Below are 21,478 nucleotides of genomic sequence, written 5' to 3'. Positions count from 1 at the left end.
GGAATCCCCAGAGTGCTTGTTGATCTCGACATCTTTTCACCCTGCACCACATCCACAAACCCCAAGACCCTTAAAGAACTGCCCTTCCTTCTGACCAAGAACAATTAAGGACAGAACCTCTTTAGCTTCCCTTTGTTTAGGAAGAGGAGCCCCAGCCTCTGGGTGTATAAATTCTTGTTAGGTGGGTTTGACTAACCTATACTGAGATTCCTAGATGTTGGGGACTTTCCCAAAGAGTATCTAAGAGTTAATCTTCATAAAAATAATTTTCACCATATGATGGATTTTTGATGTGTCAACTAGGCTATGAGAATGGAAGAGAAGGCTGCTGTCATTTCGGAGCAAACATACACCTTCCCCCAGTTATTCAACCAAAGAGTAACCTAGGTCCTGCTGAAAAGGGATTGTGAAGATGTAATTAAAGTCCCTAAGCAGTTGCCTTTAAACTAGAGAGGTCCTTTGTGGGCCTGACCTAATCAGGTGAGCCCTTAGAAGGGACTGAGCTATGCTTGACGGAGGAGACTGCAAACAGCAGCTGGGTTGACACCTGCTCTGTACAATCAGTATATCTTCCCTTCCCTACTGTCTGGGGACAACAGACTTGTCAGTGCTTGGGAGGGCAGGGGGCAGGGGGCGTCCAACTTGTTCCTGATCTTTCCTTCCTGATTGACCTACAGATTTTGGGCTTGCCCTCTCAGGCCCACCTCCTTAGGAAAGAGTCAGAGCAATAAGAACCCAGGATGTCAACCCCCATAATCACACCAGACAATCCATCCTCAACCTGAGTGATACACCCCTTTTCAGAGGTTGGAAAACTGGAATTAGACACAAAACAGTGGCTGACCAAAGATGCGATAACTGTTAAATGGGAAAACAATGTTTGAAGCTAGACACCCCCCATGGACCTGGCCCGAGGTCCTAAGTCTCAATGAGCTTATACCTGTGCGCAAGTGGGAAGGTATTCATGGATCCCCCACTTCATAACTCACAGGTATCACTGTGGTTAAGCTGAGTTTTCGTGTTTTATCTGAATCTTATTCTCTACCTCAGCTCCAGGCCCTTTGTCCCAGATTCTTGATGCTGTCTGATTCCTTCCCAAGCACATGAGTCTGACAGTGGTAGCACCTATGTGTCTTTGAGGCTTTGGTCATTCTTTTTGGGAAACATCTAGACTCCACTGCCTCTGAGCCCTCTTCCTCCAGGTCTGAAATCTTTCAACTGAATCCCTGGAGGATAGTGTCCTGATGGTCCCAGAGTTGAGAGTTCACCTCCAAAGGCTGGATGCTGGACAGATTGTAAGTAAGGGAAGATGACTTTGGGAGACTGAACTGAAGGGCAATGAGCCAAGAATGGGTCCCAAGAGCCTGGGAAATAAGAGGTGAAGGGAGCAGAAGGGACCAACAATGGTGAGAATCCTTACCCTCCACACTTGGGTACCCCTCTTCCCTTCAGGTCTCAGCTTCAGTGTACTTCCTCAAAGAAGTGCTTCCTTGTCCCTAGAATAGGGCTGGCCTCATGCCCCACATTCTCCCTCTGCTATACTTCTGTTCTGGGCCAGGTGAGCAGGAAGGCAGAGGACCTGGGCAGAGGAGATGGACTTTGCAAAGGACCAGCTCTCGTCAGCCCACAGGACCGTATCTAGGACTAAAGGTGGTAGGAAGCACTACAGGCTTTGAGACCAAAGTCTAGCCCTGTAAATGCCTTGCCCTTGGGTCAGAAACACCCTGGGATGAGTGTGAACCACCTAAGACAGACCTCCTCCACCACCACCAGGGAGGATAAGAAAAAGGGTAGGCAGAGGGTGGCATCAGGAAAGCCAGAGGTGATAAACAAACATGCTCCCCAAATTTCACATGGGGATGTGGGCAGGAACTATAGGGAAATGCTCAAGATTCTCAATACAGGAGGTGAAGATCCCTTAATATCAGTGAGGGTCTTATCTATTTGGGAGAAGTCAACCTTGGAGAAGGCCCTTATCCCTTGTTTCACTCTGCCCAGCGCCCCCATGACAGAAGAAAAGCAATGGTGTCCATTGGTCTGGAGTCTGTACCCTGCCTTGTATTCACAACTTCTGCTTCTGATTTGTTGCAGGAACTGGTAGAAGTTGTGTTCCTACCTGTGCCTTCATGAGGTGGCAATTTCTTGCCTCTTGCTAGAGATTTTAGGACAAAAATGCATGATCACTTACAAGTTAGCACTCTTCAGACAGCTCAGAAAGCAGTCCACACGGGTGGGAGCCATGTCCCTCCCATCAGACTGGAGGTTCCCTAGACACAGGGTACCATGTATCTCCCCTCTAAATAGGGACTCCCAAGGGCAGTTGACATTTCTCTCCTATTTTCCCCTCCAGAGTCTTGCCCCAAGGTTAATAAACAGTGATTCTTAAAAAAAAAAAACAAACAAACAATTATGACATAGTCAGGTAAGGACCAGGGGTCTCAGAACACAGTCAGGGGCTGACAGGCACCCTCCACGCAACCTGGCCTCCTGTCTTGGCTGGTTCGGTTACTGCTCCACTGACAGCTCTTTAGAATCCTTTCACAGTTTTGGCCCCACTGTAATCTCTGGGTGATGAATATGTCCCCTAATGAACTGGTGGGAATTGGATTAGGTTGGAATGCCCATGTGCTTAGACTCTAACTGATTAAACCCCCATCTGTGCAAGGCCTGATTATGAACAGCTCGTTACATATAATTTTTAAAAGGGGGTTGGGAATGATGTTGGTGTTTGAGTTCTGCAAAGGAGCAGGAAAGAAAGTGAAAGCAAAGTGTCTGTCTAGAGCTTTGGCAAGGTCTAGTTGCTTTTAATCTGACCAGGCCAGCACTCCCTTCCCCCAGGGCACACACACTTTCCCCCACTTATGCCAGGGGTTCAGGTGCCTGTGCCCTTACCCATGAACGCTGCCCAGGAGTCTCTGAGCCCACATCTATCTGTCCCCTGCAAGAAGCACTGACTGCACAGGGAGTTGTTTTGGGTAAAGGCAGGAGAGGGAGAAGGGGTTGGAGGGGGAGAAGTTGGACTTATGGATTCAGTTCTCACCACCACGTGAGGCTCAAGCTCTTTGTCCTTACTCCAGAATTATCCAGTTACCTTCAAAAGAAAGTGTAGGGAGTTTGGAGCCCCATCCAGGACACAGACTCTGGGCAATTCCTGGGTCCTTTATTGGTCAGGACCAAGGATAGCACCCCAGCCATTTCAAGGATCTCCAAAGTTCCACGTCCTTCCATTCACTTCTCTTTCTTCCTTGCCAATCATGTTTCTCCGTTATTTTTTTTTTAATGTATTAAATTCATCATCTTATATGGGCACAGTTTGGGGTGCCTGAAAACAAACAGTAACAGCAAAGATCACAGATCACCGAAAGAAACATAATAATGAGAAGGTGTGAAATACTGGGAGAATTACCAAACTGTGACACAGACATGAAGTGAGGAAATGCTATTGGAAAAATGGACTTGGCCCACATAGGGTTGCCTCAAACCTTCAGTTTGTATAAAACACAGTGTCTGTGAAGTGCATTAAAGTGAAGGGCAATAAAATGAGGTGTGCCTGGATTGTTTTTTTTCCCCTGTGAAAATCTCTTTTCAATTTAAGAATTGTCTGATGCTGCTGCTGCTGCTAAGTCACTTTAGTTGTGTCCGACTCTGTGCGACCCCATAGATGGCAGCCCACCAGGCTCCGCCATCCCTGGGATTCTCTAGGCAAGAACACTGGAGTGGGTTGCCATTTCCTTCTCCATTCTCCGTTCTTTAACATTCTCTTTCCTTCTCCTTCTCCTCCTCTTTCTCTTATTCATCCTTCTCTTCCTTCTCCTCCTCCTCTTCTCACTCCTTCTCCTTATTAATCCCAGGGACAGAGCCTGGCTTGTGGTTCTCCACCACCAGGTCTGTGCCCTAGAAATCCCTCAAGAAGAGTTATTTAAGTACCTCAAAGAAGACCATCCTACCTAACCTCTATTAAAGACCATATCCCCATGATTTACTCTCAGCCATACCATCCAAGAACACACACACACACGCTGAAGTCTTGTGTCTAGCAGGAAGGAAGAGCAGAGATTGTGTTTGAAAGAATGGCCAACTGTCCCTCTCCACAGTGCAGTCAGGGATCAGCTCACCTGATTTAAGTACTCCAGCATGACTAAGGCTCTAACTCCACAGCTGTCCCCTCCCTTTTCCTTCCCCCCTTTCCCTCCCCCTCCCTTTCTCTCTGCTCCTCTGTGTCTCTACAAAAAGTGGCAGCAGCTGCTGGAGAAGGCATGCCCTTCAATGAACATCAGCAATTGTCGTGACTGAGTGTCCCAGCCTTCTTTCTTGGTTAATCTAACTTGGGAAGAGTTGAGGTGTGCTCTGGCTCCGCTGCCCATGAAAGGCAGAGAATAAATAACAAGCCAGAGGCATAAACAGATGTGCAGATATATGCAGCTGGTGCTTTCCTGCCAAATTACTGCGGACGGAATGCTGGCAGGGGGCCAGGATGCCTCCCCCTCTGCTTGGAGTTCGGCCACCAGGACCCATCCAAACTCACCATCCATTTGGCAACATCTGAGTGAGGGGAGGGATGCCAGGAAAGGGAGTGGGGAGGCTGCAGGTGCCCTGAAGTTTGGTTACGCACCCCAGAGGTTTATCCCAAAGGCTCAGGTGGGAGGGAGTTAACATCATGGGGGAGGAATAGGGAGTTCCAATTGGGTGTGCCCTCAAGGTTCCTGAGAGTCCTCTCCCCAGGGTGGGGTTTAAAGTGGCTTGAGGGTGCATTCTAACAACACTACATATATACATCACCACCCTCACTCTCACTCAAGGACTGGAAGTTCCCATGATCTCTGATCACATATGACACTGCTCAGAGGTGGCATGGAGTGCAGTAAGCAGGTGGCAGCTGGATAAGAGCCAAACATGAAAAGATGTTCCTGAAGTCTCCAGGCCTGGAACAAGAGACGGAGGAGAAACTGGCTGGAGTTTTTGAGGCACCAGGGGACAAAGCAGGTGAGCAGGAAGAGACAGAATGCCCAAGGGGGCTTCTCTCTTTGGACAACCCCAGATCTGAATTCAGAGACACACCAAGTCACCTTCTAGGCTTCGTCCCAACCACTCCATCCCAAGGAGTCTTTCTCTTCATTTTGTGGGGGTATGGAACAGTTTTTCCAGTGCCTGACTCCTGCTCCTCCTCCAGCTAAGGTGATACAGATTCCTGATCTATGGAGATGGGAGATACCTGTTCTGGTGAACTATAGTGTGATGATGGATCTTGAGTGCACTCAGTCTTGTAGGCAATGGGAACCAAGAGAGTTCTGTGATACAGGAAGTGGCCTAAAAAGACATGATGGTCAATGGAGTGAAAGGATGGGTCGAAGGGAGGAGAGATGAAGAGTGGGGAAGCTAGTTAGGAGGCTGTTTTTATTCAAGCCTGATGATGGGATCTAGAGCCATGCAACAGAAAGAAGAATGAAGGGAGAGTTGATGGGAGTTGGTGATGGATTGACTAGGAATCAGAGATGAAGAGGAATGAAAGTGAAAGTCGCTTAGTCATGTCCGACTCTTTGAGACCCCATGGACTATAGAGTTCATGGAATTCTCCAGGCCAGAATACTAGAGTGGGTAGCCTTTCCCTTCTCCAGGGGATCTTCCCAACCCAGGGACTGAACCCAGGTCTCCCGCATTGCAGGCGGATTCTTTACCAGCTGAGCCACAAGGAAAGCCCAAAGAGGAATAGAGTGGTGATGTAATTTATTGCCCGATCCAGAACAGTTTTGAGTACAAAGAGGTACTATCAATCATTTTACCAGGGCAGTACACATATACTGGACAATTATGGGCAAATCTGGACACACAGACACCTTGGTAAAGATGATCCAAGGTGTGGGGCTTGGGCAATAGCATGTGTAGGGTGATGCTGACCAAAGCAAGGAGGCTGGGAGGCAAGGAGCAGGATGGAAGAGGAGGGGATCAGGAGCTTGGGATTGGACTTTCTGCATTTGAAGTGTTGGGAGACATTCGCCTGTAAATACTCAGTAGGCCTGTCTTTCAAGCATCTGTGGACTCTTGCTTGGAAATGTGGGTTTCAAGCTTCAAAGAGAAAGTCAGGGTTAGATATACATACACTACATATCTCTTGACCCAACAGTGCCACTTTAAGAAATGTGAATCTCAGATATGCTCATTCTTGGGCAAAAAATCATAGGTTTATGGAGGTTTACTGTGGCATTGTTTGTAAGAGCAAAAACTTCAAAACAGCATAAAAGCCCAGCACTAAGGAATTGGTTAAATCTATTATGAAGTACTATGTGAAATATACCTATATGGATCAAGATATATCCTTATGTGCTGACCTGGCTAATATGTCTGACATTTTTAAAGTGAAATGAGCAAATAGTAAAATAGTAGTATGACATAAATCAATACAATAATTGTTTTAAAATCTAGTTTGTGTGTGTTTGTGTGTAGTGAATATGTAAAAGACCTAGAAGAATACATACCATATTGTTAACCCCAGTAACTCATGGAGAAGAGAGAATTAGTGGGAAGGAGGAAAGGGGCTTTTGCTTCTTGCTCTACACATTTCTGGATTGTTTGAAATTTTCATAAGCATATATTCATGTACTATATTTTAAAAGTGAAGAACATTAAAAAGAATTCTTGAAAAACAGACTAGGGAGTTATGAAGGTGATGAGTGGGGGAAGTGGGGGTTGGGGTTGGAATTTGAGACCTATTCCCACAGAAGGGGAGCTGGGAGAAAGGAGGCAGGGCTAGAGAAGAAAGCCCGAAATATTCCCCAAATGACTGGAACTCATTTCTGACCTCCAAGGCTGAGATAGACTCTCCAATCCACAAATAAGGCTGCTTGAACCATTCTCTCCAAACTCCAAGCCTCTCCTTCACCAGGGCTGAGCCTATGCAAGAGCCTAGATTTGTTCCAGGGCCCCTAACAGGTCCCAGCTGACCCACTGCTCTGGACTCCATGCTGTTAGAGAAAAGTCCACTTCTTTCTTAAATGCCACACTTGCCTAGGAGACCAGCTCCATCCTAGGCACCACATGCCTCTGGGTAACACAGAGTCATCCTAGGTTACCCCAACCCGGGCAGTCTTGACTTCTTCCTGCTTCTCTCCTCTCCCCTGGTGCTGTCAAAATGCACAGCATTTCTTCAGGTGAGGAAAATAATAGCCAGAAATGAATTCCCTCTTTTAGAGCAGGGCTGTGTGTTTAGGGGGAGGGGAGGAGAATCAAGGGGACAGACAACAGCGTGACTCACTGGGGTTCCTCCCCTGAGGAGATGGAGCCTGGCAGACCAGGGTGTGGGACGCTTTGAGGTGATTTCCTGACAGGGCTGTCAGCGTCTCACTCCACACTCTCAGCGTGAGTCCCCTGCAGCTGAGCCGAGGCTTCTGCTTCTTTCTCTCTCCTCACCTCTCCAGGGCTCTCCTCCCTCTCTCAATGATCCCTCTCCCCACTTGCAAGTCCTTTCCGGAGCTAGCCTTCTGCCTCCGTGCTCCACACTCTACTCTCTGCTAAGGCATTTCCGTTTTTCTTTTAACAGAAATGTATACAATCAGCTTTTCTGTTGGGGTGCCCTGGCCCTGGGCTCCTTCCCAACCACAGCACATTTCATAGATGATTGGAAGTCCAGGGATGCACAGTACAAGGGGCAAGGAGGCTCAGTGTGTGTGTGTGTGTGTGTGTGTGTGCGTGAGTGTGTGAGAGAGAGAGAGAGAGATGCACTCTGGGGCTGTGTCTGTGCTGCTCCGGGGTGGCAGGGGTCCACAGCACATGTGAGGGGTGGTGAGGGCACAGCTGAGCCTGCTGAGGTTCCTCAGATCTTGCTGGATTACAGGATGTGAGTCTTGACAACATCTATAGAGTTTCTCTTGTCAGTCCCCCCTCAACTCCCCACCCCTGCCACTTTACAAATGAGAAAGCTGAGGTCCAGAGAGGTTAAATAACTTATCTTCTGTCACACAGCTAGCTAGTGGCAGAACTAGGGTGAGAACCAGGGATGCTGACTCATGAACAACGCTGTGCCCACCACTCAATCAGGGACCTTAGAGCAAAGGTTCTGTTTCTCAGACACTGCAGATGACAGATTTGAGTAACACCTTCTCAAAGAGATAGAGAAAGCTAGAATCTCTTGGCCTTCAGGCTGCCCAGGGGACAGGCAGGGCCCTTCCCCTCTGCACCCCACCCTCGGAGGGACCAGCAGTGACACCTCTCCTTCCTGTCTCCTCTCTACTCCCTCGACAAACCCCAGCGCTTGGCAGTCTGGCTGCTGGGAATGCTGTAGTCACATTCGCCTCCTTGGCTGCAGGTGATTCTTGCCTGACCCTGAGTCCCACCTGCTTCGTCCCAGGACCCAGCCCAAATTTGTCTTCTTCCTGTACAAGCTCTGAGTCCAGCCACCCCCACCCCCACCCCGACCTTACTTGACTTTTTAGAAGCATCCTCTATCTCCCACTCCAAATCTGGAGTCCTTTTCAATGGTAGCTCCTATGAGACTGATCCCTGTTCACTGATTGGAAGAATAATTCATCCTTAACACAAGCATGAATCACCTGCCACAAATGAGAAAAGCCAGCCTGGCATCCTCTGCCCCCTCTATGCCACCCAACACTCTCTTCCTCCTCCTTGTCCCTGTGCAACACTAGTGTATGAAGGACTCCCCCTCACACCACTATGCTTCCAAATCAGCCCCCAGGCCTTCAAGAGAGGCCTGAACTCCCAGCGCGAAGAGGTGAGTGCACGTGGCTTTCTCCCTCTCTCCTCCCTCAGATCACTTCTCCCAACTTCCCGCAGTTCCCCAGGAAGAGAGTGGAGAGAAGGGTGCAGAAAAGAGGCTGGCAGGGCAATAAAAACGTCAGGGTCCCTCCTCTCAGCGCGCTTCTCCAGCTTCTCCCGCGCTCTCCCTTTGCCCCCTCCCTCTCCTCCCCACCCCCCTTTCTTCACTCTGCAGACCCTGCAGTCATCTCTGCTGGCCGGCCAGGCAGGCAGGCAGGAAGGCAGGCAGGCAGGCAGGCAGCCGCGTTCGGGTATGAGGCTGAGGCGGGAGAGGTTAATTATTGCTCCCCCGCCCCCCACGCCCCCCCACAAGATGTATCTGACTGTCAGAAGCGGTGACAGATGAAGACAAAGTACAGGTACCGCTCCCTCCCGCGAACCCGGCCCTCGAAGTATCAGCCAGGGGTGGGAGTGGAGGGTGGGTGCGCTACCCAAGTTTTAACCCCTCTGACGCCAGTCCACACAGCGGGGGAGAGAGGCAGGAGGCGCGGAAGCCTGAGTTAGAACCCAGTTCTGGCCAGGGCAGCTGAGCCCAAGAAAGCTGTTGGCCTTCTCCCACGCCTGGGGTGGGGAACGGGTGAGAGGCAGGGGGGACTGTCCCAGAGGCTGCAGAATCAGAGTCAGGAGAGATGGAGAGATTGGTCTAAGAATGTTACAGGCACAGAGAAAGGGGCACATGGAGTCACCTAGCGGGTAGGTCGATTTGGGGGCCCTCTTTCTCCATGACAGAATCGCATCTCACCCCCAGTTTTGTTGCCAGGTGTCCTTGTCGAGGTGCGCTTGAGCCTTTGATTTCTGTTTGTTTGTTTTGGCCTCACAAGGCTGGCAGGACTAGGCCACCAGGGAAATCCCGGGCTTGTGTGTTTGAGGAGAATTGTTTGTCTCAATCTGTATGTACTGATGATGATACAACTCGACTGTCTTGAAAAGGTCTAAATATGTTGGAGGTGTGTGTGTGTGCACATGTGTGAATACCCCCTGATGCTTGGAAGGGGTATATGAGGGTACCTGTGAGGGGTGAGGGGGGCCTGTGCTGTGAGCCTGATGTGTCGGGAGTGTTTGTGTAGGAGAGAGAGCGTTCGCCTGTAGCTATGGCGGTGGTAAAGGAGTTTATCTTCAGGAGGGCGGATGCTCCAAGCTTGCCAGTGCTGAGGTGCCTACATTTAGGAGGGTGTGTCTTTCTGTGGGTACACAATGTGCATCAGTGTGAGGGGCTTCGTGTGGTGATCGAGGCTGCTGTGAGTGTGAGCCTGATTGTGCGGGCCTGTCTGTAGGGCATTTGTGTGTGCACGTACACGTGTGCCAGCCCAAAGCTGCCAACCTCTTCCTCTTACCGGCATCCCTCCCTTTCCTGACTCTCCTCTCACCATAGGCAAATGAGGTAAAATAATTACTTTTCCATTTAAATGCCCCATGTTCAAGCCAGAATGAAAACAAAGTGATTTAATAAAATTGTCTTTAAAAAGGAAAGGAGGAAAATAAACGTCTACTCTGCTCCTTTCCCTGGTGTTCAGGGAGGCCCCAAGCCCTTCAAAGTTAGTTAAAACAGGAACTAAAATCGCAGGATTGCTTACTAACCTTTTCACCATCTTCGCCTTAAGGGGAAGACAGGCCCCAGAAGCCCTGCCTCTGGCCTGGACACTGTTCCCAGGCTGTTTCTTCCAGGACCGACCCTCATCCTGGACAGGCACCCTGGCTTTCCTGCAGCCACATCTAGGGCAGGGGGCTCGGTCCCTTCCCTCCTCCCAAAGAGTCATTAAAGGCCTCCGCTGGCCATTTGAAGTCCTTGATGGACATCGCCCCCATCAGAAGCTTCCGGATCTCGCCTCCTCCTAGGACAGGACATAGCCTGCCCTCAGCCCCTGCTGCCCCTCCCCACGAGTCTCCTGAGTCCCCAGCTGCTCTGAGCTTTATCTGTCTTCACTGACCCCCTGGCCTGGTCCTCAGCTCCAACTCAGCACTGTTCCGGCTGCTTCCGCCTGGTCTGTATCTGTTCCCCATCAGAGGCCCCATTGGAGCTCCAGCCCTTCAGCAACCCAGATAAAAGAGATGGATGGAAGTGAGTTTCCAGGGCGCCCCTCCCTCCAAGTACAGAGCTAGAGTCCTGGGTTCTGACAGGGGGTCCCTGAGGGGGCGGGGGTGAGGGTGAAGGCTGCCAAGCTCTCTGGAAGCCCAGTCCCTACCCATCCCCACCTTGTCATAGCCCTTCCCCTCCTCCTAAGACAGAATTCCTCAGGCCTCCTATGGGCAGGCATGGGACTGTGATTACCCACACACCTCAGCAGGGATCTCTGTACTAGGTACTTTGCCCCATCTCCATGCAACTCCCCCACCCAGAAAAAGTGATAGTAAAATTGACCATTTGTTGAATACTTATTGTGTTTCAGATACTATTTACAAGATCTTTAATCTCATCATAGCACTTATAGGGGACATTTTATCAGTATTTTGCTGAGGACTGGGAAGAAGGGAAGCTTAGAAACTTGCCCAAGGTACGCACTTAAAAAGCAGTACCACATACCTCATGTTTCCTTGCCAGCCTGTCCTTGCCCACAAGAGCCCCAGTTCTGTTCCAAAGACCTAAAATTACCCTTCACTTGATCTTAGCCCAAAGACTAGGAAACGATATCATCATTACCCTTCAGAGACCAATTCCACTAGAGATCCCCACTACTGCCCCCAGAATTTAACTAACCCCTTCTGGTACTAGGAGAGGGGCTTGGGAAGCAGGGAAGCCAGAGTTAGAACCGGGCCCCTGTGAGAGCCAGGTGCATCCAAAAGAACTAGGGGGCCTTCTCCAGCCCTGCCCTAATGATCTAGGGTTGGAAAGGGGGAACCAAGGGGAAGCAGGAAGTAATTTTCCCTAGAGCCCTCAACCCTCATCCTGGAAGACCCCCTCACTTCTCATGACCCCATTTCAGTACCCTCAAGTCCATCCTGCTTCCCTTGGTGCTGCCCATCAAGATAGAGTGAACCTTGATTGTGGGGTAGCACTTGTTACCAAAACTGATTTTCATAACTGTTCACCCTGTTCCGAGAGCTCTCAGTTGCCCAGATGGCAGAGAAAATACCAAAAATAAAGCCAGGCCAGGAGCCAGTCTGTGTCTTAGTCCCTGGGGTCACAATCTGGGGACCTAAGATCTCAACTCTGGTGAGAAAAGGACTGAAGAAGGGGAGGCGAGTCAATGAAGGGACATAAACTCTGACTTTAGGATGAAGTAGCCCAGCACAGGAGGCTGAGAAGTAAGGGTCAGGCATGAGGTGTTACCACAGAGCAAGAGTGAGGCTGGCACCTGAAGACTTCTGGCCTCGACCGTGTCTGGAGAACATCCAGCGAAAGGAGGGAAGGAAGGAATGATTCGGAAGCACCTTTCCTAGTTCAGTCTCGGAAATGTGTGTGTGGTGAGGGGATGTTCTGTGACCTTTCCAGGTCACAGTTGTTTGAAACCCCTGGGCTGAGCCCAGTCTGGAAGCTGGTAATGGCAGTGGGGCAGGCAATGGCCCAGAGGGCTGGGATGGAGCTTCGTGGGACAGGGGTGCTGTGAGCTCTGCCTTCTTCAGCCACCAAGGAGTTACCTAAGGCAGGCAGAGTCCTGGAGCCTGAGCTCTTCTCCTCTGTCTATAGCATGTCTGGGACCCAGCTTGAGGAGAGAGGACTAGAGAAGAATATTAGAGGATCCTGCATAGAAAAGGAAGGAGTGGCAGAAAGGAAAGGATGACTCCATCAGAGCTGGCCTCCAAATTCCACCCCAAGAGTGGTTTTCCCTGCCACCAGAGCCTCTGCTTCTGTACCCTTCCCCAAGCCCATCCCTTATCCTGACCTCATTACTCCCCTCAGACCCCATCTCTGTCCCCCAGCTCATCCCTCCTCAAGGGTTCTCAAACCACCCCCATTATCTACAACTGAGTCCCAGAGCTCCCATCACTACCTCCCAGATCAGATCCCTTCCAGCTCTAAATGCCCCTACCACTGTCCTCCAAGATCCTATTCCTACCTCCAGTCTTCCAGACTCCATTCCCACCCCCACTCCCCCAACCCATCATCCTTCCTCCTAAGTTGCTCTGCTTTGAGTAAAGGTGAGACTCGATCTTCATTGACATTCCATCACTCTAAGTGAACTTACATAGCTGTTCCCTGTTTAAAAGAACCTAGTCATTCAGAGGAAATATCCAAAACTTATCCTAGAAGGTTATCATCCTATGTCTCCAGGCTCTTTCCCTTTGCCTTCAACTGCCTACATACTTAAGAGTCCTAGGCAATGGGACCTGAATGTTTAAGCAAAAAAACAGTGAATCTCCAAGCCCACCAGAGTATTTAAGCCCGTCTATTCCTCACACATATATATGTAAGCAGAACTACACAACATGCACATGCAATCCTGTAAACATACATGTATGTAATTAATTCACATGCATATCTTAGAATAGAATGTTAAGTTCCATGAGGGCAAAGACAATGTGCTTTTTTGTGGTGTATCTCCAGCCCCAAGAACAGTGTTGGCACATAAATATTTGGTGAAAGAATGGCATATAATGGAATATGTATTTGCAAACACATATATGTATACAGCTATATACACATAACAAGAGGTTTCTCAGGTGGCTCAGTGGTAAAGATTGATTCCTGGGTTGGGAAGGTCCCCTGGAGGACAAAATGGCAATCCACTCCAGTATTCTTTCCTAGGAAACTCCATGGACAGAGAAGCCTGGCAGGCTACAGTCCAAGGGGTCACAAAAAGAGTCAGACATGACTTAGCAACTAAAAAACAACAAAAACACAAATAACAGCACATCCATATATACAGTGCTTATATACAGATATACATATATGCACCTACATGGTTATCTACATACATATATATGTCTTTATATAATTTAAATACATAACATACTGTGATGTACACACATATGAAAGTATGAAAGTGAAACTTGCTCAGTCGTGCCCTACTCTTTACGACCCCATGGACTATACAATCCGTGGAATTCTCCAGGCCAGAATACTGGAGTGGGTAGCCTTTCCCTTCTCCAGGGGATCTTCCCAACCCGGGGATCAAAACCAGGTCTCCCACACTGCAGGTGGATTCTTTACCAGCTGAGCCACAAAAGGAAGCCTGTACATACATATATGTGTATATAAAATGTATACAGTGCATGTAGACACACATATACACACACATAACTACTACAAACATATTATAGATATCATATATATAGAACATATACATGTGCACCTTCACATACATATATAAACACAAATCCAAGCACCTTTTTACTCAAATTTTTCCAAATTAACTGTCTCAAGACCCTAGACCCAGGTTTGGCTGCCGCAACCAGAAATAACCACCAGATGGCACTCTTTCACTACTTCCTGTACCCGTCGTCCCCCCACCTACCCCCGCCCCCGCCGGGGTTGCCAGAGGTGTCTCCAGAGACGTCTCTCCGAGAGGCACAGAACTTGCCGAGCAGATGTCCCCTACCTACCAACGCCAAGGACTTGTCCTTGGTCTCCAAGGTCTGCAGTCTTGGTCCTTTTTGAAATCAGATTCATCCTCTCGGGCCTCCAGGCTTCTGTTGGAGAAGTGGATTCCCCCTTGGGGCCCCAGTTGTGCTCAGCCCTCGAGTACACACACACACACACACACACACACACACACACACACACACAAACGAGTTCACCAAAGAGCTAAGAGTTGGGCTATACCTGGACTCCCTCTGTTCAGACCAGCTTGGCTCAAGGACATTTCCTTGAAGCCTTCAAGCTAACAAACAGCAACTGGTTTCCAGTGGCTCTATTCCCCAAATGGTCTGAGGAGTGAGCCAGGGTCATTTGAACACGTGTAGCACCTACACACCTGTACACACAACTCCCTTCCACAAGTTACCGCCATATCCTGCGTGGACGCCCAGCCCGGGTCAGCCGAAAGCCGGGAGGGGAGTGGCCAAGCCCTGAGACTTAGTACCCTCCACGAGGGAGGGGCGGGTCTCGGTTTAACCCTTCCTGTTCTGGTCCAGTCTTGACTCCAGACCTCTGGTTGAGGGCTGGATACAAGTGCATTCCACATCTTAGGCAAACTACTTAAAATCCCGGGGGGGGGGGGGCGGGTGAGGAGGGGACAGAGCCTCTCCCGCCTCAGTCCTAGACCACTAAGAGTCAGCTCTCCTGGAACCTCACATGTCGGGTGTGAGCAACCTAGGACGAAAGCGGAGAGAAAGGCTTGGAAACCCGTGGGGGAAGCGAAGCCGGGAGTTCTGGCAGCACCTCGGCTTCCCCTTCCCCCTCCCCCTTCTCTCTTCTCCCCTGGGAGCGGCGGGAAATTATTTATTAAAACGCCTCGCGCGCTCTCATTTATTTGCGGAAAATAATCCTCGGCATTGCAGCGCGTTTATTAAACCTTTCCCGTCCCCGCATTACTTTAATAATAAATCGCGTGTCACTTTCCAGCGACGTTATTAAAGCCAGTCCGCTGGAGCAGAGGCGGGAGAAGGAGTTTGGGGGAGGGGGAGGCAGGAGGGGTTCCTCCTAGTCAAGGCTGTGGGGCCTGAACCTGCAGCGCCGCGGAGGGGAAAACTGAGGCTAGAAGGAGGCTGCACCTGAACGTCCTGTAAAGTCTGCAAAACCGATCAGGGAGTACAGGTTCTGGGGACGAGTGTGACCCTCTAGGATCTAGTAGAGCTTCTGCTCCCCAAGCGGGCGCAGTAGGATTGATGGGCCCGCCAGGGGGCGTCTTTGTGCCCAGCTGGCCCGGAGTCGTGGCAAAGAACAAGTCAGGGGCGGATTCCCAGGCGGATTCCGGGGACCCAGACCCCCGTCCCCTCTTCCAGCGCAGAGCAGACCTCCTTCTGGTCCAGACTCTTAATGGCCTGCTCCTCCCCCCAATCGCCGCCACACCGCTCACATCCCTACTCCTGATTTCGCTGTCGACTTAGAATTTGCCCCAAGTATGCATTCAACCCGCTCGAGCTGTTGAGCACAGCTCCAGGAAACGCCGGACTCCAGCCAGGACTCGGCAGTGAGGTTCCACGGGAGGTGAGGCCAAGCCCTTGGGTTGGGGTCTGGGCCACACCTCTCCCAAAAGGCCGGGCTCCCTGCGTTGGGCCTCAGAGGACAAGCTCAGACACCGAGCCAACCACGACTTCTCCCGTTGTGGCGCCAGGCTTCGGGCGGAGCCCAGGCGCGTAGGAGGCCCTTGACATCCACACACAGGGTCTCGGCCTCTCGAACTTAAGCTTTCATTTTCTCCTTCAACCAATCAATAAACACTGCGCCTCACCAGTGTCCCTGGGATAGGTAAGAAAGGGTGGAGAGAGCTTTCGGGAGCGAAAGAGTACGGCTCTGTGAGGGACCTCCAGAGAGAGGACATGTCAGTTGGGGCAGATGAGAATACAGACTTAACATGACTTTGTCTGAGTTCAGCTGGAAAATGGGCAGATTCGTAGGGAAAACCTAGGGTGCGGTTCATACATGTGACCAAGCTTCTCCCCTCCTCCATCCAATTTATGCTTTCATATTCGGTCCTACCCACATAGATCTGGTTCCCCACACTGCCTGGGGAGAAGACAGAGGCACAGGCAATCTGTCTCTAGGTCAGCCCCAGTGGAGTGCAGACTGGGAGGATACCCTCCCTCCCAATCTGATGGCTCCAGCCGTCCTGCCAGTGGAGGAGGGTGAGGGGGTGTGCAGCTCAGACTTCCTCTACATCTGGCAGGCACGTGCTTAGAGAGCAGGACCTACAACTTCTGGAAGCCAGATTCCTAGTACCCTGGAAGGCCTCCGAAAGAAATGTGGTCTCTGTGTGCAAATCTGCATGAACCATCTGTGTGGCTCAGTTTGTTTCATAAGTCTTTATTGTATGCCTACTGTGCCTAGTTCTGTGCTAGGCACTGTCCAGTACAAAGGGGTATAAGATATGGTGCTGCCTTCACGGAGTTTCTAGAATGACAGAAAAATTAGACATGACCAAATGCCCATCTTACTGCACTGAGCTAAATAAACTATGCTCTATCAGGCTCTCCTGGACAGCAGATGGCAACCACCACTTAGTAAGTGAACTGGGATTTATGAGAGGGAAATTTTGTAGAAGGTGAGTTTTGAGGAAGAGTAAACTGAGGTTAGGCAAAGACTGAGCTCTAGAATAAGAGCAGGATCTATGCAGAAGAGCAGTCAGAAGACTGGTTGAGCAGGGTTGGAGGGAGGGCTGCTAAAAAGAAGTGGAGGATCCTGGTGTTTGCAAGCCTTTGTCTCAGCTCTGCTCCTCCCCAGCCAGCCACCCACCCACCCACTCACCTAGCCTACAAACCAGCAGGCAACTGTTATATTCTGCCTAGTCAGTCCACACAAGAGACTGTTCTGGCCAGAGCATCTCCTGAATGGGCCCCTTTGCATCGCACCTCCCTTAGACTCTAGCTCTCTTGTTACCCTCCTCCAATCTTTGTGTCTCCCATCACCATCACATCTCTCCCACTAAAGGCATTAAATCAATCTGTGAAGGGGCCCTGCTCTGCCTTTCCAGATCTTTTCAAGAGCAGGAATGAAAACTACCCCCACTCACCCACCCCCACGTGCCACAGCTCTGCACCTAGTAGTAATCTTCACCCTCTTCACTCTCAGCCTCCTCCTCAGGAGCCAGGTGCAGAGATGAGAGCTGGGGGATGCCTGTGGAGTTCAGCTGGTCTGCAAACACATATGGACAAAGGGGAGAGAACAGGAGAGAGGTGCTGTCAGTGCCCACGTATCCCAGTCTGTGCAAAAGTCATGCTTGTGTGTGTACCCACATGCACATCACACCTGGACACAGTCAAGGGCCTGAATCTACCACCTTCCCCCAGCCCCCAGAGCTCAGGGCTTTCCCTTACCTGGTGTGAGGACTGTCAGGCTAGCTGGGGCCTCAACCTGGCCTAGGGCATTGCGGGCCAGGCAGCGGTAGGTGCCCTCATCACTGGGACGCACAGCCTGGATCTGTAGCCAGCCCGTCACCTCAAACCTCTGCGGTCCACCCCTAAACTGGAGCCAGGAGGAGTCAGCAGTATTCTTCTAGGAGGACCCTGGTGAAGGTCTAGGAGGACCTTCTAGAGGGACCTCTGCTCCCTGCCCCTACCTGCACCGAGATGTGGGGGTCATCCCCTGGCAGCTGAATGTCCAAGCCGTCCTTTCTCCACTCTATGGAAGCCATGGGGTAGGCAAACACTTCACAGCCAAAGATCACATCCTGCCCTGTCACATTCCAAACGTCATATGGGTGCAACAGGATCTGGGGTGCTGGAGGTAGAGATGGGAGGCCTGAGAATAGAATGGCACACCCAGCCCAGCAAGGACCCCATATAACAAACCATTTTGAATGTGTTTGTGAAGGAACACAATATATGCTGAGGTAAATACACATGCATAAACATGGGAAGTACACACAAGTAGTACATACAAATGTAGCTGCAGATACACACAAGGGTAGGAATGCAGAGATGGAAATGGACAGGCAGACAGGATGCATGAACAAGCACAGAGACCCACACCTCAGCTTGGCCGCCACAGGCTGCCCCTGATTGCTTCCCTGTCCTCATTCTACCCTCCAGGCCCCTATCCTAATGTGTTCATAACCAACACCTCCCTCCCCTGCATCCTCCCCCTTCTCCTACCAGGTGCCAGCTGCCAAAGGCCAGAGAAGCAGCTCTTTCCCCACCCCACCCTGGAGAGGTGGGGCAGCCACATGGCAAAGGCAAACCAATCTGGGCAGCAGGCAGAAAGCCCAGAGTTGTTGTTTTCCCAGCAGCCCCAGCCAAACCAGACCCCTCAAGGGGGCTCAGGAAGTGAAGCTTACTAAAGCAGCCAAAGAAAACTTGAGGCTTGAATGGCCCTCAGCCCCCTGGGATGGGGGAGGAGAAGCTAGGAGAGCCCACCTCCCCCACTAATCCCTAAACGAGAGGCTCGGCGCCTAGGTTAACTAAGCACTGTCTTTAGGAAGCTGCTCAAAGGAAACTTGATTGCATCTCACAGGAACCCATCTCCCTGCCTGGATTCCAGAGGCCTGGGCAGTCTGACAGTCTCCCTTCACTCGCTCAAAGTTGAGGCCAAGCGTTAACTATGTGCCTGCTCTCTCAGAGGGTTGGTCTCTGCCAGGCGGCTCTGGAGCTTGCACGCACCCCAGCGCACGCCGCTTGCTGACAAGCTCCGGACCCCCACCTTCAGGCGGCGGCCTCCGCGGACCAACCCCGACAGTAAGCTCATAATGGACTCTTTTTCACTCCCCTGGCCAGACATCCATGCCGTCTGGGACCCGGGGGCAACGCCAGAAGAAGCCCCAAGTGCCGGGGGTCGGGGCCCCTGGGCCGTGCGTACCGGATTCGCAGGGCCCGGGGTGCGCCACAGTGAGGTTGGCGTCCGGGCGAGCACGGGCCGCCTCCTGCAGGCGGCAAATCTGGGCGTAGGTGCGGCCGTCGGAACCGCAGAGCGGGCGCTGCGAGCGGCAGACACACAACGGCTCCGGCACCTCTCCGCGACTCAGGTCGCCACCTGCGTCCAACCGGCACTCAAGCTGCTCGCCGCAGCGCCCGTAGAAATGGGCGCTGGGGTCCAGGTCGCAGAGCTGGCCCTCGAGGTTGGCGCATTCCCAACAGCAGCCGCACGCGTCGCGCACCCGGCCGGCCAGGCAGCCCCGCGGCGCGGCGCACTCTTCTTGCCGGCAGGGAGCGCAGCCCTCGCCCTCCGCCAGCAGCCGCAGCCAACCGCGCCGCAGGTAATCAGGACCTGGGGGTGGCCGCGCGCCAGTCGGAGGCGGCGTCCGCACCACCAGCAGTAACAGCAGCAGTAGCAGGGGCAGCGCCAAGGCAGCGGCGGGCGGCTGTGGCATGATTAGCTGGAAGCCCTGAGAGCACTTGGGGCATCAGCGCGTGAGTGGCACCCTGCCGGGAAGGAAAGCCAGGTCAGGAAGGTCAGAAGCAACCTCCCTGTTCCTCTTACCAACCTGAACCCTAGCACTGCCCCCTCCCCTGCTACCTCGGAATCAAGTAGACCCTGGACACGGAGGCAGAGTGACCCTGAAGGGGTCATCAGTTATGCTGGGTGGGAATTGATTGGGCTGTTCTTAAGGGTTGGGGAGAGATGAGAGGAGGGAGTGGTAAAGCTCAAGCACACACAGAAATCACTACCACCACCCATCTAACTCTGAAGCTTCCTGCCCCAGAGGTGGATGCGGACGGATGGTCCCAGGAAAAGGAGTTGTTAACAAGGGTGGAAAGGGAGTAGGGCGGAGGAGTGTGTGTGTGTGTGTGTGCGTGTGTGTTGCGGGGGGTGATGCCCTGGGGCCCAGAGCAGCTCACCTAGTGTCCGGGACTATGCCCCTCAGAGCAGCCGTGACTCCTGTCCAAAAAAGCAGGCAGTGGAAAGGGCCCGTCAGCCACCTCTGCTCCGACTTGAGAATCTGTGACAGAGCCCACGGACTTGCACTCGGAGATCAGCTCCTCCGCCCCCTCTCCCCGCCCGCTCGACGTCGCACACCCCACCCCCTCCCCTAGTTCTGAAGCTGCCAATTTTATGCAGCCGCACGGGACCCTCCTGGGCCACTTCCCCCTAGCCTGGGCCAAAGTCACAGAACAGAAGAGCAGTAACCGGACACCCAAGCTGGAAAGGGCTAGAGTTGGGGTGGGGTGGGCTGGGATGGACGTAGGGACTAGGGGGTAGGATGGGAGAGGAGGGTAGTTGAGAAGCTAGAGTTGGTTGAAAGGCTAGGCCCTGTAGCATCTGACTTTACAATCCCATCCGCTAGAAGAGCTGCATAATGGCAAAGCAGTAAGAATTCTGGTGCCAAGTCGAGCGCTCCTGCAGGGCAAAGCCAACTAACGTCTCCCCGCTGCCCTGGGGCAATTGCAGGCCTGTCCACTCCACTTTTCTGCCAAGTCGCCAAGAGACTCGGCGCTTAATTCTGCCTCCTCACATCTGGCCGCCTCCTCCCTCCCCACATCCGGCAGGTGCTTCAACCCCAGGAGCCGGGTGATTAGAAGTCCCAGCTGACTAGCGGCCGCAGGGAGAGGTGGGCGGGGCAACACCCCAATGGGCAGTGCTCCGGGTCGGAATTACAGGTTATGCTTGCGAGGCAGGCAGCCCCGGAGGCATTCGGTCTCAAAGCCGCCACTAGCGCCAACGTGGCACTTTGGGCTGGGGGCGGGGAAGAGAACATTCCTGGAGGCTTGCCCGCGGTACCCGGAGTCTGCCAGACCCCGCCCCGGCCTGCCCCCAGCAGCCTACAGAAGCTGCGCGGCAGTACAGTTCGTAGAGTCGGAAACTGAGCTCTGCAGCCAGGGAGGGGGCGTTATTCAGTCAGGCTCGGTCCAGAAGGAGCTGGCCCGAGATAGAGCGGCTTGGGCTGGCCTCTTCATCAACCCCGAGGTTGGGGGCCGGGCCTCCGCCTGGGCCTCTGGACCGCCCAGAGGAACAGGATCCGCATGCGCACCGAGGGCTCGTGAAGTCGAGTTCTCGGAAGCGGTCGGTAACTCAGCGCAGCCTAGCGCTTTCATTTAGGGGTTCCTTAGCCGCGTAGACGCCACTCCTGACTAGAGGAACGCTAATGAGGTGGGGGTAGGCAGACACACAGTCATGCAGGTCTATAAAACGCAGAAGGGGTCGCGAAGCAAACTTCACGCGAGGACTCCTAGCTGTCGCGAGAATCAAAACAGGAAGTCTAGGAAAGCCGAACAGGAAAAGCCCGCGGGTTTTAAATTGGAA

General features: G+C 52.1%; 1 protein-coding gene across 1 annotated transcript; it reads right to left on the bottom strand.

The window, feature by feature from the left end:
- Positions 1-3,141: 3,141 nt before the first annotated feature.
- Positions 3,142-19,659, bottom strand: KAZALD1 (Kazal type serine peptidase inhibitor domain 1). The gene is given in 6 exon segments (XM_061162424.1): positions 3,142-3,322; positions 17,343-17,437; positions 17,620-17,767; positions 17,862-18,022; positions 19,097-19,613; positions 19,615-19,659. Coding segments are annotated over 5 exon segments (948 nt in total). The 5' UTR covers positions 19,642-19,659; the 3' UTR covers positions 3,142-3,322.
- Between the last annotated feature and the right edge of the window lie 1,819 nt (positions 19,660-21,478).

Source organism: Dama dama, chromosome 15, assembly GCF_033118175.1.
Source record: "Dama dama isolate Ldn47 chromosome 15, ASM3311817v1, whole genome shotgun sequence".
NCBI lineage: Eukaryota > Metazoa > Chordata > Mammalia > Artiodactyla > Cervidae > Dama > Dama dama.
Note: the sequence above shows the minus strand (reverse complement) of the source record. Positions and strands in the feature narration are given on the sequence as shown.